At 35.7% G+C, this 14,948-nt stretch overlaps 2 protein-coding genes across 3 annotated transcripts in view; one reads left to right on the forward strand and one right to left on the reverse strand.

Annotated features, from left to right (window-relative positions):
- Positions 1–12,646, forward strand: part of FAM13C (family with sequence similarity 13 member C) — a 127,070-nt gene extending 114,424 nt beyond the window's left edge. For both annotated transcript variants that reach the window (XM_081104472.1, XM_081104471.1), the window contains 4 exons: positions 4,732–4,827; positions 6,356–6,552; positions 8,271–8,372; positions 11,496–12,646. In XM_081104472.1, coding sequence (XP_080960598.1) covers positions 4,732–4,827; positions 6,356–6,552; positions 8,271–8,372; positions 11,496–11,619 — 519 coding nt within the window. In that variant the 3' untranslated portion in view covers positions 11,620–12,646. The remainder of the gene's footprint in view (positions 1–4,731; positions 4,828–6,355; positions 6,553–8,270; positions 8,373–11,495) is intronic.
- Positions 12,647–12,993: 347 nt separating this feature from the next.
- The window catches only part of PHYHIPL (phytanoyl-CoA 2-hydroxylase interacting protein like), a 36,789-nt gene continuing 34,834 nt past the window's right edge, over positions 12,994–14,948 (reverse strand). Inside the window, exon 5 of the mRNA XM_081104473.1 lies at positions 12,994–14,066. Within this exon, the coding sequence (XP_080960599.1) occupies positions 13,532–14,066 (535 nt within the window). The 3' untranslated portion in view covers positions 12,994–13,531. The remainder of the gene's footprint in view (positions 14,067–14,948) is intronic.

Consider the following 14,948-nt stretch of genomic DNA (forward strand, 5'->3'; position numbering starts at 1 on the left):
GACCACTTGGATTGTGGTTTTGACCAAAGTATCAGAGCATTCTGGCACCACATACACATCCCTGGGAGAATGGCTCTGAAATTTCAGTCGGATGAGTTCCTAGCGTCATTGGCCATGACCTGTGGGTGTCGCCACATGATTCCAGGTTATAGCACTGCCTGTTAATGGGAAGCAAATGGCAGACACAGTGTCTATCATATCCCTTTCTCCGCACCCCCCACCCCAGTTTCCCCCAATAAATTAGTAAATAAACCCAAAACTAGGATCATAATCCCATTTTTCCATATTCCATTAAAAAATAACAAAGCAGGCATGAGGTAGAATTTTACAGAAGACTAGAGAAGTAGGGTTTTTAGAGGAGTGTTAGGTAAGATGTCTGATGTCTTCAGCTTTAGACATCTTAGTTTTGAAATCTATGTGACATCCAAATACAGTTGGCAATTAGGTATTTGGATATATGAGCCTGGAGCTCAACAAAAAAGATGTATTATATTTTATAAAAAAAACATGGCAGTTATCATTTACCTGCTTAATCTCGCCTCATCTTGCATATCTATGCTACACTTCACTTATGCCAAGGAACTTTCCTTATGATCCTTCCTGTGTCAACTCTAAGTGTGGTGTGGCTCCCTTTCATTTATTAGGAGTTGTAGCTAGCCTATCACCGCTCTAATCGTGCTTTATGCCATTTTGTCTCTTACACTGTAGTTTAAACTTCTTGGGTAGAAGGGCTGTCTGTTGTTCATGATACGTAGGTATTGAGTAAATATTCCCTGAGTGAATGGACAGATGAATGACCAAACTAGCATATTTAATTTTGGAAGGAAGTCTTCTTGAGGAGAGTGCTGCCTTTACCTGCTCTATTGTAAATTATCTGGTCTTAATCATAATATGGCAACATAAGCCAAATCCTAATGTTTATCATGTGCACCTGGACTAGTCCTTTACATTGGGACATGTGATCTATAAGTGGAAATGGGCCCAAGGCCACCTTATATTTATGAAGTAGTTTTAGACTTAAAAAATTACCAATATATGTTGTGACAAGTGAATAGGTTTCACCCACTCAGCTAACTTATCCTCTCTCCTGCAGATTCTAGACTTGTATGCTAGCCAGTAAGAGGATAACACATCTGTGAGTCTCCTTTCTTCAGTGCCTCTGATGGAATTTCCTGTATTTTATAGTTACCCTGACCACACTTTTAAAGGCAGCTTAGTCAATACCAAAGTCCTAATTCTATGCTCTAGTCAGTTGACTAAGGCACTGAGGGATGACTTGGGATTGGGACAATATAGAGCAGGACTCAGCACTTGAATGGGACATTTCTAACCGTGTATACTTGGCAAGTGAACTAATTATCTGAGATACAACTTGCTCCTCTATAAAATACAGGTAATACCTACTCATATTATTGTGACAATAAAGGGAGATACTAGGTGACTTGTGGGCAGTCGTTCATTGCAGAAAGATTTGAGTGCCTACTATGTATTGTGAACTTTGATACATGCTGGATATAAAAAATAAACAAGATATAGAAGCCACGGTAGGTTCACTGCCTTCATGGAGCTCATGTTCTTCTGGGAGTTTGGATGCAACAACAAATAAACAACTCAAAGTCATTAAAGATTTTGATATGTACTGAGCAAATTAAACAGATGACATAATAGGAAATAATAGGTATGCGTTCTACTTTAATAAGAGTGGTAAAGAAGACCAATAGGTGACATTTAATAAAGAAGAATTAAGCTAAGAGAGCAGCAAAGAACATTCTAGATAGATTGAGCTGCAAGTATAAAGGCCTTGAAGGAAGAGCTTTGTCTACTTGCAAATCTCGAGTCTGAAGGCTAGAGCACAGGCTGGCATGAGATGAAGTTAAAGATAGACCCAGGCCCATCACACAGGACCTTTCAGGTGTAGAAAGTATTGGGAAGCTGTTGAGTGGTTATAAGCGGAAAAGTGATTTGGTGTGATTTACATTTAAAAGATCTTACTGATTGCTGCATGGAGAATAAATCATAGGGGGAAAGAGTGGAAAAGGGAGAATAAAACAGGTGGCTTGGATTAACATGGTAACCTTGGAGATGGTAAGAAATAGATATATTCAGAGTATATTTGGAACATAAAATCAAAGGACATGCTGAATTACTGGGTGGGAGAAAGTGAAGAAAAGGAAGCTTCCAAGTTGGTGATGGTTCATTGGGAGTGGGAGTGACGAACTCGAGAGGTCTGTTCTGGACATGTTAATTTTAAGATCTTTGAGGAACAGGTTGACCAACCACCCCAGGTTTCCATGGATTGTGCTGGTTTTAACACTGAAAATTCCATATCCTACAGAACACCTCAGTCCTGGGCAAACTGGGATGGTTGGTTATCCTACTGAGGCATCAAAGTAAAACAGGGACATGCAATGAGAGTCTGAAGATCAAAGAATAATCGAAGAGTTCTTCAAATGTCATCTTTGTTTAAGTGGCAATTTATTTTCATTATTTACAATAAAGTATCTTTTGAACAATTTAATGTCAGAAGCCCCTTCAAATAAACCAAGTATCTCTGTGGTAGGCTAAAGTTCGGTCCTTTAGAGAGCATCTGCACTAGCATGTAGGCCTATCTAAAGCCTCAGTATTGCTCCTGAGAGAGCTTTAACATAGTAAACCATGAAGTGGCTATTTCAGCTATAATGTGTGTCCTAAGAGGGAGTCCAGAAGCCACAACACAATCAAAGGGAGGACTGTAAATTTTCAAAGTAGCTAGTATTATTTCTGGCTCAATTAGCTCTTTAGCATTTGAAATTATCTCATTAGGTCCCACTTTTTCCCCCTTTAATACATTTCATTATTTTTTACATTTAATTTATTAGGGTTAATAAGATCATATAGGTTTCAAGTACAGATTTCTATGATACATGATCTGTATATTGCCTTGTGTGCCCACCAAAGTCAAATAATCTTCTGTTACCATATATTTTGCCTCCTGTACTCTCTTCTACCCTTCCACCCCCTTTGCTCTGGTAACCACCATACTGTTGTCTGTGCCTGCATTTTAGTTTTGTATCCCACATATGAGTGAAATTACATGGTTCTCAGCTTTTTCTGACTTATTTCACTTAGAATAATATTATCAAGGTCCATTCATGTTGTCACAGATGACAGTATTTCATCTTTTCTTATGGCTGAGTAGTATTCCATTGTATATATGTACCATATCTTCTTTATCCAATCCTCTATCTAAGGACACTTTGGTTGTATCCATATCTTGGCCACCACGAATAATGCTGTAATGGACATAATATATCCATATATCTTTGGGAATAAATATTTTCAAGTTTTTCAGGTAGATACCGAGAAGAGGGATTGCTGGATTGTACCAGTTTACATTGCCACCACCAGTGAATGAGGGTTCCGTTTTCTCCATAACCTCCCCAACACTTATTACTTGTCTTATTGATAATAGCCATTCTAACAGGTATGAAGTGGTATCATTGTAGTTTTGATTTGCATTTCCCTAATAGCTAGTGAATTTGAGCATCTTTTCATGTATCTACTAGCCATTTGTCTTCTTGGAAGAAGTGTCTGTTCAGGTCCTCTGTCATGTTTTAATTGGATTGTTTGATGTTGAGTTTTATGAGTTCTTTATATATTTTTGACAGTAAATCTGTTTGCAAATATCTCCAATTTGGTCAGTTGCCTCTTTTTCCTTTAAGTTACATGTCTCAGTTTGGGTTTTTGTGTGAGATTACCATTAAGTTTATGAAAAAGAAAGTTTCATATATACAGTAGTTTTTTTTAATGCATCTAAAAAACCACCCCCTTTGAAAATTCAGACCTTTACTTCTTCCCCTTATATGTCTTGTATGTTGATAAGATACCTATGGGCTATGGGCAATTTCTATCATTCCCCTCCCACTATGTGCCAAAGGAGAACCATTGGTCCAGAATGAAAGGGTGGTTGTGGTAGATATGTCGTGAATTAACATAGGATACAACAGGGAGGAAAGCAAAGCAAACAGAGAAGTCTGGTCACTTTAGATGGAAGAGGTAGGAAGGTGGATACATAGGTAAATAGGAAGCTATTTAAACTTCTATGCACAGTGTACCTGTAATCTGTTGAAAATAGTGCTGAGAGATGGGTCATATAGCAGAGGGGTAATAGAATGCATTAGTGGAACAAGACATGGAATTTTTTATTTGGAAAGAGCTTTGAAACTCTAACCTCCTTGTATAGGTAGAAAATTGAGGATTCAGAGAAGTTAATTGCTTATCCAAAATAGTTTTGATGTCAGAGCTAGCCAGTAAGTTAGTATATAATCTAAGCATATAGTGATGAAGACCTGAGGTAAATGTTTGTGAATATAATCACAAAGGTCCAGATACAAAACATTTCAGAAGAAAAATCAATAGGTCTTGATCACCCATTGGTTTTTTAAGAATGAAAAAATAATTAAAGAACAGACTCCTTACCACTTACACATTGAAGATTCCTTCAAAAAGCTTTAAAAACATCTTTCTAAACTAGGACCTATCCTTTAAGAAACTTTTCCTAGAAGAAAATTGGCATGTGCTTTATACAGTATCTTATAAATGACTTCCCCTTTTCTAATTACTGTTGCATTATATTTTATAATCCGTTACTTTGAGGATTCAGAACTTTTTTTGCCTGCTAAAAATATCAATTTAATTCCTATGTGAGAAAGGAACAGTAATTAATTTCATGTGTTGTTGTTTTTTTTCCAGGTAACTAAGCAAGACAAGAACCTCATAAAGCCTCTTTATGATCGATGCCGGATTATCAAGCAAATCTTGTCAACGCCTTCCCTGATTCCAACAATTGTGAGTCAGGACGCTTGCATTAACCAGACCTGTACTTGTGCTTTGGAGTGATGTTTGGTTAGGGAGGCAGCACTATGGAAGTTATAAAGGAGCCTTCTTGGCAGTATATGCTGCTAAAAAGGCCAGTTATTTTCAAAAACTAGGAGAGTGGTCTCCCTCCACCCCGATACTCTACTTAATAGTGGCTGATGATTAAAACTATTATGAAACAGGAATCTATGGCAACTGTAATATTGGAAGTCAGTGCTAACATTTGTTCCATTGCTTGGGTGAGGAGAACAAACCTTGGATTTCAGTTTGGCATTGTCTAATTTACAACACAGCTAGACAGCCTTTCTATTCTGTTATAAAGTTATGTTAGTTAACTTTAACAAGATAATTGGCAGTGTTACTTGATATAATGCAACATCTGTTTTTGGTATCATCTGACCATCACTGTAAAGATATAAGTAGATTATTTCAATAGAAAATATGACTACTGAAATTGAGTTAGACTACTTTTAATAAAGAATGATTTATGGGAATACAGAACTAGAAAAGCACCACAAACCCTACTCCATCAATATTCAAACAGTCACTTGGTCAATATAAAAGGAAATATTAACAAATATAAATTTAAATATACTTGAGTACATTTATACTTCCACAGTTTTAAAGGCGACAATAGTGATTCATAATCTTTGGAATTTTCTCATTAAGTAAATATAATTTAAAATGGGGTATGATTTTCAGAACTTTTTCCGCAAAAAAGTCATTTGGTTGTGATAAGCATTACCGGAACAGCTTAAGGAATGAATAACTTCATTTTGCTTTGGCTTTCATAGAACTCTTCCTGAATTTGTCAATTTTCTGAGTATCCTCTGTATTTTATATGGCCCACACTAAGATCTGATTTAAGTATTTCTGGATGACAGGAAGTGTTTTGCCATCCTGACCCATATAACGTATGAAGCTGTGGCCCAGAAGGTCTGGATAAAAGGGAGGGACTACTAGGCAATGCACCCCAGATTGTTGCATGTCTTGGATGCTTATGCCTTCATTGGCCCAACAAACAGAGATGAACTTGGTGAGCATTTTAGCCCAGCATTGGTATTTCTTTGCTCATTAACTTCTGTAAATTTTTTGATGCAACTGAGGAAGAGTTCCTCTTGGTTTTTCCTTTTTGGTTCTCAGTAGGCATAAGGGTTATCTACTGTTTTCATGGTGTTTATCTATGGTTCCCCATCCTGTTTTTGCTTCCTCAGGAGCAGCAGTCCTCAACCTGTGGGTCGCCACCCCTTTTGGGGTCGAACGACCCTTTCACAGGAGTCGCCTAAGACCATCGGAAAACACATATATAATTACATATTGTTTTTGTGATTAATCACTATGCTTTAATTACGTTGAATTTGTAACAATGAAATTGGGGGTCACCACAACATGAGGAACTGTATTAAAGGGTCTGGGTCGCGGCATTAGGAAGGTTGAGAACCACTGCTCAAGAGGCACTTAGCATTTTGTGACTTCATTTAACTCTGCCCACAATAAGCAGGAGGAAGAGGACTCTGATGAAGACTGTACACAAAGAAGCCAACAGTTTTCTTTGCCAAATCCAGCATCTTACCTTCCTGGTGGTGATCACCTCACCTACTCTGAGACTGAACCTGTAAGGGTCCTGCTACCAGATGAAAAGAAAGAAATCAAACCACCAGCCCTCTCCATGTCCAATTTACATGAAGCCACCATGTGAGTGTGAATCCTAAAAATGAATGAATGGGTCACCTTTTAATGCCTTCTGGTCTGTGGTAATATATATATATATATATATATATATATATATATATATATATATATGAAATTCAGAAGCGCTATTAGACTTTATTTTTATATATATATATTTTATTGATTTTTTTACAGAGAGGAAGGGAGAGGGATAGAGAGTTAGAAACATCGATGAGAGAGAAACATCCATCAGCTGCCTCCTGCACACTCCCTACTGGGGATGTGCCTGCAACCAAGGTACATGCCCTTGACCAGAATCGAACCTGGGACCCTTCAGTCAGCAGGCTGATGCTCTATCCACTGAGCCAAACCGGTCAGGGCTAGACTTTAAAAAACGCCATCAGAGAGTGGCCTTCAAAGCATAATCTGGTTGTCTTCTTAACTGGAGAAGTGAGAAGACAATGCCATGCGGAACCAAGGCTCCCTAAAGATGCCATAAATGCTCAGGTTGTTTGCTACAGTTGCACATCTTTTCCCCGGGGCCTGGCACCAGTCTAATTCTTGCCCTTTGAAAATACTGGACGAAAAGGAATTGAGATCTTGAGTCAATAGTTGTTAAAACCTTTATCATAGTCCACTTCATTTACAAAAGATGATTTCTCCAGATTGGGAATCCCCTTGACCTTAAGTTAAATAATCCTCCCTTTGTCTCCTAATGGCCCCTCAGTCAGGATCTATTTGGTTTTTCATTAGTGGTGTCATTATCATCATTCAGTAGAGGGCATTCCTCTTGATCATTTGACCTTCCTTTGGTTTGTATATTACTAGCCAGATTATGAGATTTTCTTTAATGTGTATTATAATGTGGTAACTGTATGCTCCAAGATAGGGATATAATCCCTGCAAATATATGAGGTGAGATTAAGGACTAAAGTATTAATTGAGACTTTAGTGTGCTTGTAGAAGCATTTGGTACATGAATTTCAGCTCACAGATGAGTGACCTGTTTGGAAGCAGAAAATCAGTCTTTCTTTCTCCCTCCCTTCCTTTCATCTTTTCCTTTCTCCCTCCTTTCCTTTATTTGTTGATTGGTTGGTTAGTTGTTCTAAAGCAGCTATTCTTATTTGGGGTGGTAGACTTTTTTTTTGAATGCAATGAATTTTTTTTAAATCAAAATGCCCGGAGTTCAGAGCTCTGAGTTCTGAAACCACACACAAGTTCACCAAATACAATTTCCTTCTCTAAAGTATATGACTTTCTCTCTTGTCTTAGAATGAAATGGGTGGAATTTGCAATGTAGCTTTTTTGGGGATCTTGATTTCATTCTCAAGGGTTTTGCTCTTCTCCCCATACTCTAGTTAAGGATACAGTTTTCTTTAAAATGGTTTCCTCTTCAGTCTATCACCAAATACTGATGAGTATTCCTTCAAAATGTCTTGTTTCTTCCACATTGACTGATATGCCCTTTACCTTCACCACTTTTTAAATGGACTCAGTCTGCTTACCTCCTATTTGTCCTTGTCCTCTCTCCTTTCCCATGACATTGTTTTCATTAAGTACTTTCCTCCATTTTTGTGCTCCCCTATGGTCAGCTCTACATGTGCCATACTGATTCAAAGATACCCTTTTAGGCAGAACATTTCTGTATCATTATATGCTTTTGCTAAATAGATAAATCTACTCATGATCTCTCAATTATGCCAGAGCTCAGTTATGGCAAATATATATTTTATTTGATATAGGCCTGTACTTCTTGACCATCTCCGAGAAACTAGGGCTGACAAGAAGAGACTTCGGAAAGCCTTAAGAGAATTTGAAGAACAATTTTTTAAACAAACAGGAAGGTAAGTTTGCAGAGGAATATTTTAAGTTAATATTTCCTGGGGAACTATTGTTAAGAATGAACTAAAAGTTTTTAAGGAACAGTGACTCTACGCAAGATATATACAATTCCCATAATGACTTAGTCCCAGGATTTGTCTAATGCAACATTCTGATAATCCATTATTAGGTATGTTTTATGGAAGGCTGTAACTATCAAGTATGACATCAGAGTTTAAAAATAAAGGATGAACTCCAAAAATCCCTAACTTTAAATAATAACTATTGAATTTACCTAAACCTTTAAAAAAATCTGATTTTTCAGCCCAAATAACTTATTTGTTCTACAAGTTATTCTCTAATTTATTAAATAATTCTTCCTTTCCTTTAAATATCGCTCCTAAACTTTAGGATCTGCCCTTAATTCTTTTATTTCAGGATTTTAGTCAGGATTCTTTCTGCCCCTTCAAAAATATTTAGCTATATCCTCTATTTGTCTTCTCTTTTTCTGTGTTGTCCCAAGTGTCTCATTATGTACTCCATTAATTTCCTCTAAATTTTGGTGTATAGTCAACAAAATTATACACATGGGTTACTGATCTACTTCTGGAAGAGACAGTGACAAATCACTTAACTATCTTGAGCCTGTTTACATGATGAAATGACTGCACTTCCTGGAATATTTTGGGAAGCCATAGCTATCATAGGGGTCATCAGTCCTAAATAATAAAGGGTATAATTTTCCCAAAGTCACAAAGTTATTTAGGTGGCAGAGGTGGGAGTCAGTGCTGCACTGGCTCCTTGGTAGTCCTCTCCATCTACACATCCGCCTTTCCTGAACTTTCATTTCAGCAGAATGAGGGTTGCCCTGACGGAGAGAGGCTATTTTCTAAAGCATCTTGGAAAAGTGTAAGTCTACTCACCTCTTAGCCGCGTTTCCATTTCAGTTCTTCAGGGCTGTTCACTAAAACTGGACCTATTAAGTCAGAAACTTTATGCATTTAGCAAATACAGATGTAACCAACCTAGTTTTCTGCTTGGAATCTTCCTTTCCAATTGATTGGTACAAGTCCAAGTAACTTACTTTTTGCTGATGCTAACTAATCTAGTGAGAATATTCGTTAAAAACTTAGACTATAAAACATAATTTCTTGTTTTTGCAATTTCCATTTTTCCTTTTATAAAATTTCCATACAACTTTTACATTTATATTTTTACCTATTTGAACCAAGGAGTCTACTATAAAGAGTTTGAGAACTTTTTGTACTAGTAGTCTTGCCTAGTGGATCTGCAATGGTACTTGGCATAACCTCTGATATACAGGGAAGTTAGTTATGTTCCACATACAGTATTCTCCTGAACCTGTTAGTCCTGAATCCATTTCAGATAATCCTGTTTGACTGAGGTTGTATGCCCTCTTGTGGTAATACATTTCAACTAAATGCAAAAGTGGTGATATAATACAAATTATTGCATGGCTACAAAATATGTATCTTAAACTTGTTTTCATAAGACATTTTATTGGAAAGGCCTAACTATCCATAAGGTAACATAACCATGGATTACTAAAAATTTTAAGCTAATATAAATGTTCTTGTAATATTTACCATGCATGAGACATTATATGTTGATTTTACATTATTAACAATTATGAGCCAGGAACTATGCTAATAAACACTTCAAGCATTTTTTTATGTAATGGTAAAACTGCTTCAGGAAATACTAGCAAAATTTTTCATTTGGGCCAATGCACTCTTATTTATTAGCCAAAATGGAGTATACAGAACCAGGGAAGGTCACAGAATGGATTATTCCTGTTTTCCTATAAAATAGATAATTTATTCACATATATATATATATATATATATATATATATATATACACACACACACACACACACACACACACACACACAAATTAAGGCAGCATTTAGACACCCAGTCATGATAAATTTGGCCTATAATACAGAATGGAGGCAAAGGAATTATGGTACATAATTTTGACATTTAAAAGGAACCCTGTCTATAGATTTGAGTACTAGTCTGAGTTCTGTACTGGAAATTGCAGAACACTGTATAGTGGTGCAATACAAGTAGATAACTACCTTTTAGGGATTAGCTTTTTTATTTGTTGAGATATAAATATATCTTTATCAGTACTGAGAAAATAGAAGGGGGTATAGGTAAAACATTAAATATTTGCTATTTGCCCATTTTCAGTCATAGTAATATTGGAGAGTATTTGTTTTCTATATTCAGCATATTAAGTAGCAGTTGTGGTGACTTCACATGTTATCTATCCATTGTATTTCAAAGTAATGGATAAAAATGTCTTAAAAGCAATTGGCCATCTTATCAAGCAAGAGTCTTCTGAGATCCTGAAGCAATTATTGCATTTTAGGGAACATGTCCTGGCAACATTTTTGTGGGAAGGCAAATGGTTTTAACTGCATATGTTTCCCAATTGTTGTTCAAAGTACATGGCAAGAACATGTACTAGTTAGAATGCATATGTATACAAATCTATGCATTATCATGTCTAGTCTTAGTATAGTTTGCTAAGAGAACCACTGAAATGTACACTCATAAATTTCTTACAGAACTCAGTGATTCTACTATACTTTTGCAGAAACAGGTATTATAATTTCAAGAAAACTTGGAAATATTTAATGTTTGTAAGATAGTCATTGAGCTTTTTTCCCTATATTACCATACATTTATAAACTATTTTTGTTGCTATGATTTCTGTAGTGTTTTCACTTGATATTTTTTAACCATTATCACTGTAAAGGTGGAACACTCTGTATAGGCATGGACCTGTGGCATGGACAATGGGAGGATGACTAGACAAGGAATGCCTTGTTCTGGTGTTTTTTCCCCTCAGCCCTTTCACCTGCCCTATTGATATGTCTGTGTGTTGGACTATACTGTGTATTTGCCAGATACCTATGACATTGAAGTTCTCAAAGGTTACTCTTAAATAATACATGGAAGAGGGAGTGAATGAAGGTAAAAGGGAAGGTAAAAAAAAGACATAATGCAAAAACCAAGTGGAAACTGTTACCCCATACTTTCTCAAGAATTATGAAAGGATTTGTAATGACTTGCTTCATTGTGAACTAATAGATGGTATTTTCTGTTTTGCAGAAGTCCACAAAAGGAAGATAGGATACCCATGGCAGATGAGTACTATGAATATAAGCACATAAAAGCCAAACTGAGACTACTAGAGGTCCTAATCAGCAAGCAAGATGTGGCCAAAACTATTTGAGGTTTAAGAAATGTTTGTGATCATTTTCATCCAAGATAAAGTTTATTTTCCTCTCCCATTCTTGCTGAGTAAGTAGTCTTGACATAACGAAAACTGAAGCACTTTAGTGGTAGTAATAGCTATTTTTAAGAAGGGATGGCAAGTGTAATTAAAAATGATGAGAGATTTAAGTGGGGGGAAATACAATATGTAACAGTATAATTAGAAAAATAAAAGTCAACTTCCTCTATGCCAAGGAGAAAACTTGTTCAGTATAATATTTTCAGAAAACATCTAATATTTTATCAAATCTAAACACCCGTTGGTTCAGGGAAGTCTATTTAGTGTCCAAAGACTGCTTATGCTGATGGAAAAAGTATGATTTTATTAAAAACTCAATAAGAGGAGGAAAAGAAACTTCTTTTTTGGTAGGAAGGAATATAGATAGTAAGAAAGTAATTTATTTGAAACTTCTAATAGATTTTTAAGTGATAAAAAAAATCTACCTAGTCCCCTTTGTCTGCTTAGGCTTTTAGTACCCTAAAATATAATAGAATGTGTCACTGCTAATTTTTTATTTCTATATAAAAATAGCACATTATTTTATGTTAATTGAAATTTTACATTTCTGATTACCAAAGTTCATTCTGATAGCATGTACTTTGTGAATTATCTTTGTCTATAACTGACAGATGTTTATATTAAAATAAAATATTGTATTAAAATTTGAAAATAGGTATTTTGGATAGGTAAGTGTCTGCAGTATATATCTAATGTGATTATAGCTATGATTGCTAATCTTTTTGTTTACTATAACTAAGATTATATAACTATTTTTTCATTGGGAATATGCATTTTTCTTAATGTTCCAAGGTCTATACTTTGTAAAGTCAAGTCAAAGAGCTTTCTTCATTCTCTATAAAATGAAAGATTTGAAAATTGTTTGCTATGACACCTTGGAAAAAAAGCCAGAATATTTTATTTGTTTCGTCAACTTGATATTGTTGTGTTTTTGCTTTTGTAAAAATAAGTAAAAAGTTGTCGTTTTCTCTTGTACCAATCATGTTTGTATTTCTATTTTCTGTAATGTTTAAGCATGATGTTGAACAAATTCACATAGTTTGGGTGGGAAGAATATTGACTATTTCAGAGTCTTAATTGTTTTCTCTGTATTTACCTGGTATTTTGTAACTTTTATGAATCAGAATAATGTCCTTCATAATTTAATTAAAGTCATCTACTTGTCACAGGATAGATACACAACTGTTTGAGGTTTACAAACTACATCTTTGATAAAGGAAATGGTTTCATGACATGTGTACAATTGCTATTAAAATGTAACTATATATTCTATATGATTGTAAATATTTTATACAATACAAATAAAATATTTTTCTATTATATTTATTATGTTGAAACAGTAATTGTTTCCTGTTAGCGAATATAAATAACATAAATAACACTGTCAAACAACAAGTTGGAAGTGCTGACAATTCTAGACTTCAATATTTAACTCATGCTGCAATTACACCTTTTCATGCGGTTTGGAGTTATCCCAATATTTTTTCAGTAGATAAAAATGAATGCATATTTAAACACCATTTATAAGCCATTATTTTTGTATTTTGCTAAAGCGGTCTATATAACTGTTTTGTTAAGTTTGGCATAAAGGAAAAATAAAAACATTGCAGCATCTAGATAATAAAGTGTCAGAAGGAGAACAGGATATTTCATCAGAGAAAGTCATGGGAAGGGTAGGGAATAGGAAACACTAAAACGGCTCTGAATGAAATTTGAAAAGTGGAAGTTTGCTTTTGGTGATAGCGGCAAATGCATGCTTCAGTGGAAAACATCTGGTAATGAAAATGGACAACAGAGGATCAATGCTTCTAAGGGAAAGAAAGGGACTGAATAAGAGTAAGAACAGTGGGCATTAACGTCCAACACTGATATTACAGGTTTTGCAGCTGGGATCTTTCTTTGCATTTGCAGTAGACAAACTCATGAGCTGATGACCAGTGATTTCTGCCACGGTGCCCAGAGAAAGATCCACAGGGTCAGTGTAAATGACTTCTAAAATGACATCCTGGGCATGGTGGTAAACCAGCACCCCATCTTCTTCTGTGCAGGTCAAAAACTTATTATCCTTGGAATTTAGTTGAGGAAGACGCTGCTTACAAAATTCATCTCCTGGTGATCCCACAGGGGCAATAACAAGAATCACATAATGATAAGCAGTGTACATACAGTAGAAGTCCCCAAAGTATAAGTTAGTATTGGGGTTAAAAAGTTTTTCTGCTGCAATCTCAAACCTGTATCTTCCGTAAGGTGAATCCTGGGGTGGCTTCCCAGTATTGAATTCAGTGCTGCAGCTGAAGAAGATGCCTTCTAATTTTCCACTGATAGGAGAGCCATGGCTGCCACTGTTATCCTTGACAGAGGGCTGCATAGCATCCCCATGATGTTCTCTGCAAGAGAGAAGAAACGGTTAATGCTTGGTACAGTAGTGGGAAAGCTCCTGATTTATAGATTTGAATGGTGATAGGCCTAAAAGTCACCTGTCAAGAGCCCAAATGTTTGTCCTATATCACATCAAGCAGAATGCATTTTTTACCTTACCTATAGATGGCTAAGTTCTAGCCTTGACCATAGGTAAGAATGTTCTGTTGCAAACCTTGGAGGTCTTTAACATAATAAATTTCCTGCTCAGAAAAAAACAAATGAATTTACATGAATTTATAACTGTCATGGAAAAATCCAGCAAAAAATTCCCTATTAGTAAATACATTTTTAATACTAGCATATTGGAATAACTACGTATATAATAACTCTGCATATTCCATGCTCTGCCTTTTTTTTTCTTGGAAGAATTTTTGGAAACAGATGAAGCTAATTTTAAAAGTATTCAAGGACCTGAAAACAGAAGGTCAGGGCCCAAAGGACAGACAATCAGAGGAATACTGACCCCCAGTGGCCATCTGAAATAGACACTGGCAGTAAGTACCCCCGGAATCTAAACCTAACACCAAAGATGTGTTTATTTCTATTACAGAAAATGGCAATAGTGGATCTTTTCCCCCCAAAATTTTATGCTTAACAAATAAAAGAAATACCTTTCTTGGTGAGTATATATGGTCATTTCTATCCAACAGCTGACAGGTATAATTTTGTTGTATCTCTCATTTTGTACTCTCTAAATTAAGTGAATGGCATCCACCATGAGTTCTATAGACTTAAGGGTAGAAAATTTACCGGCTAAAAGAGTCATGAACTAAACTTGGTATTCATAAAATATTCAAACATATAATAAGGCAGAAATGATTTGACATCAAAATATATAAACATATATG

Source organism: Myotis nattereri (assembly GCF_964212035.1).
Source record: "Myotis nattereri genome assembly, chromosome: 13".
Classification (NCBI taxonomy): domain Eukaryota; kingdom Metazoa; phylum Chordata; class Mammalia; order Chiroptera; family Vespertilionidae; genus Myotis; species Myotis nattereri.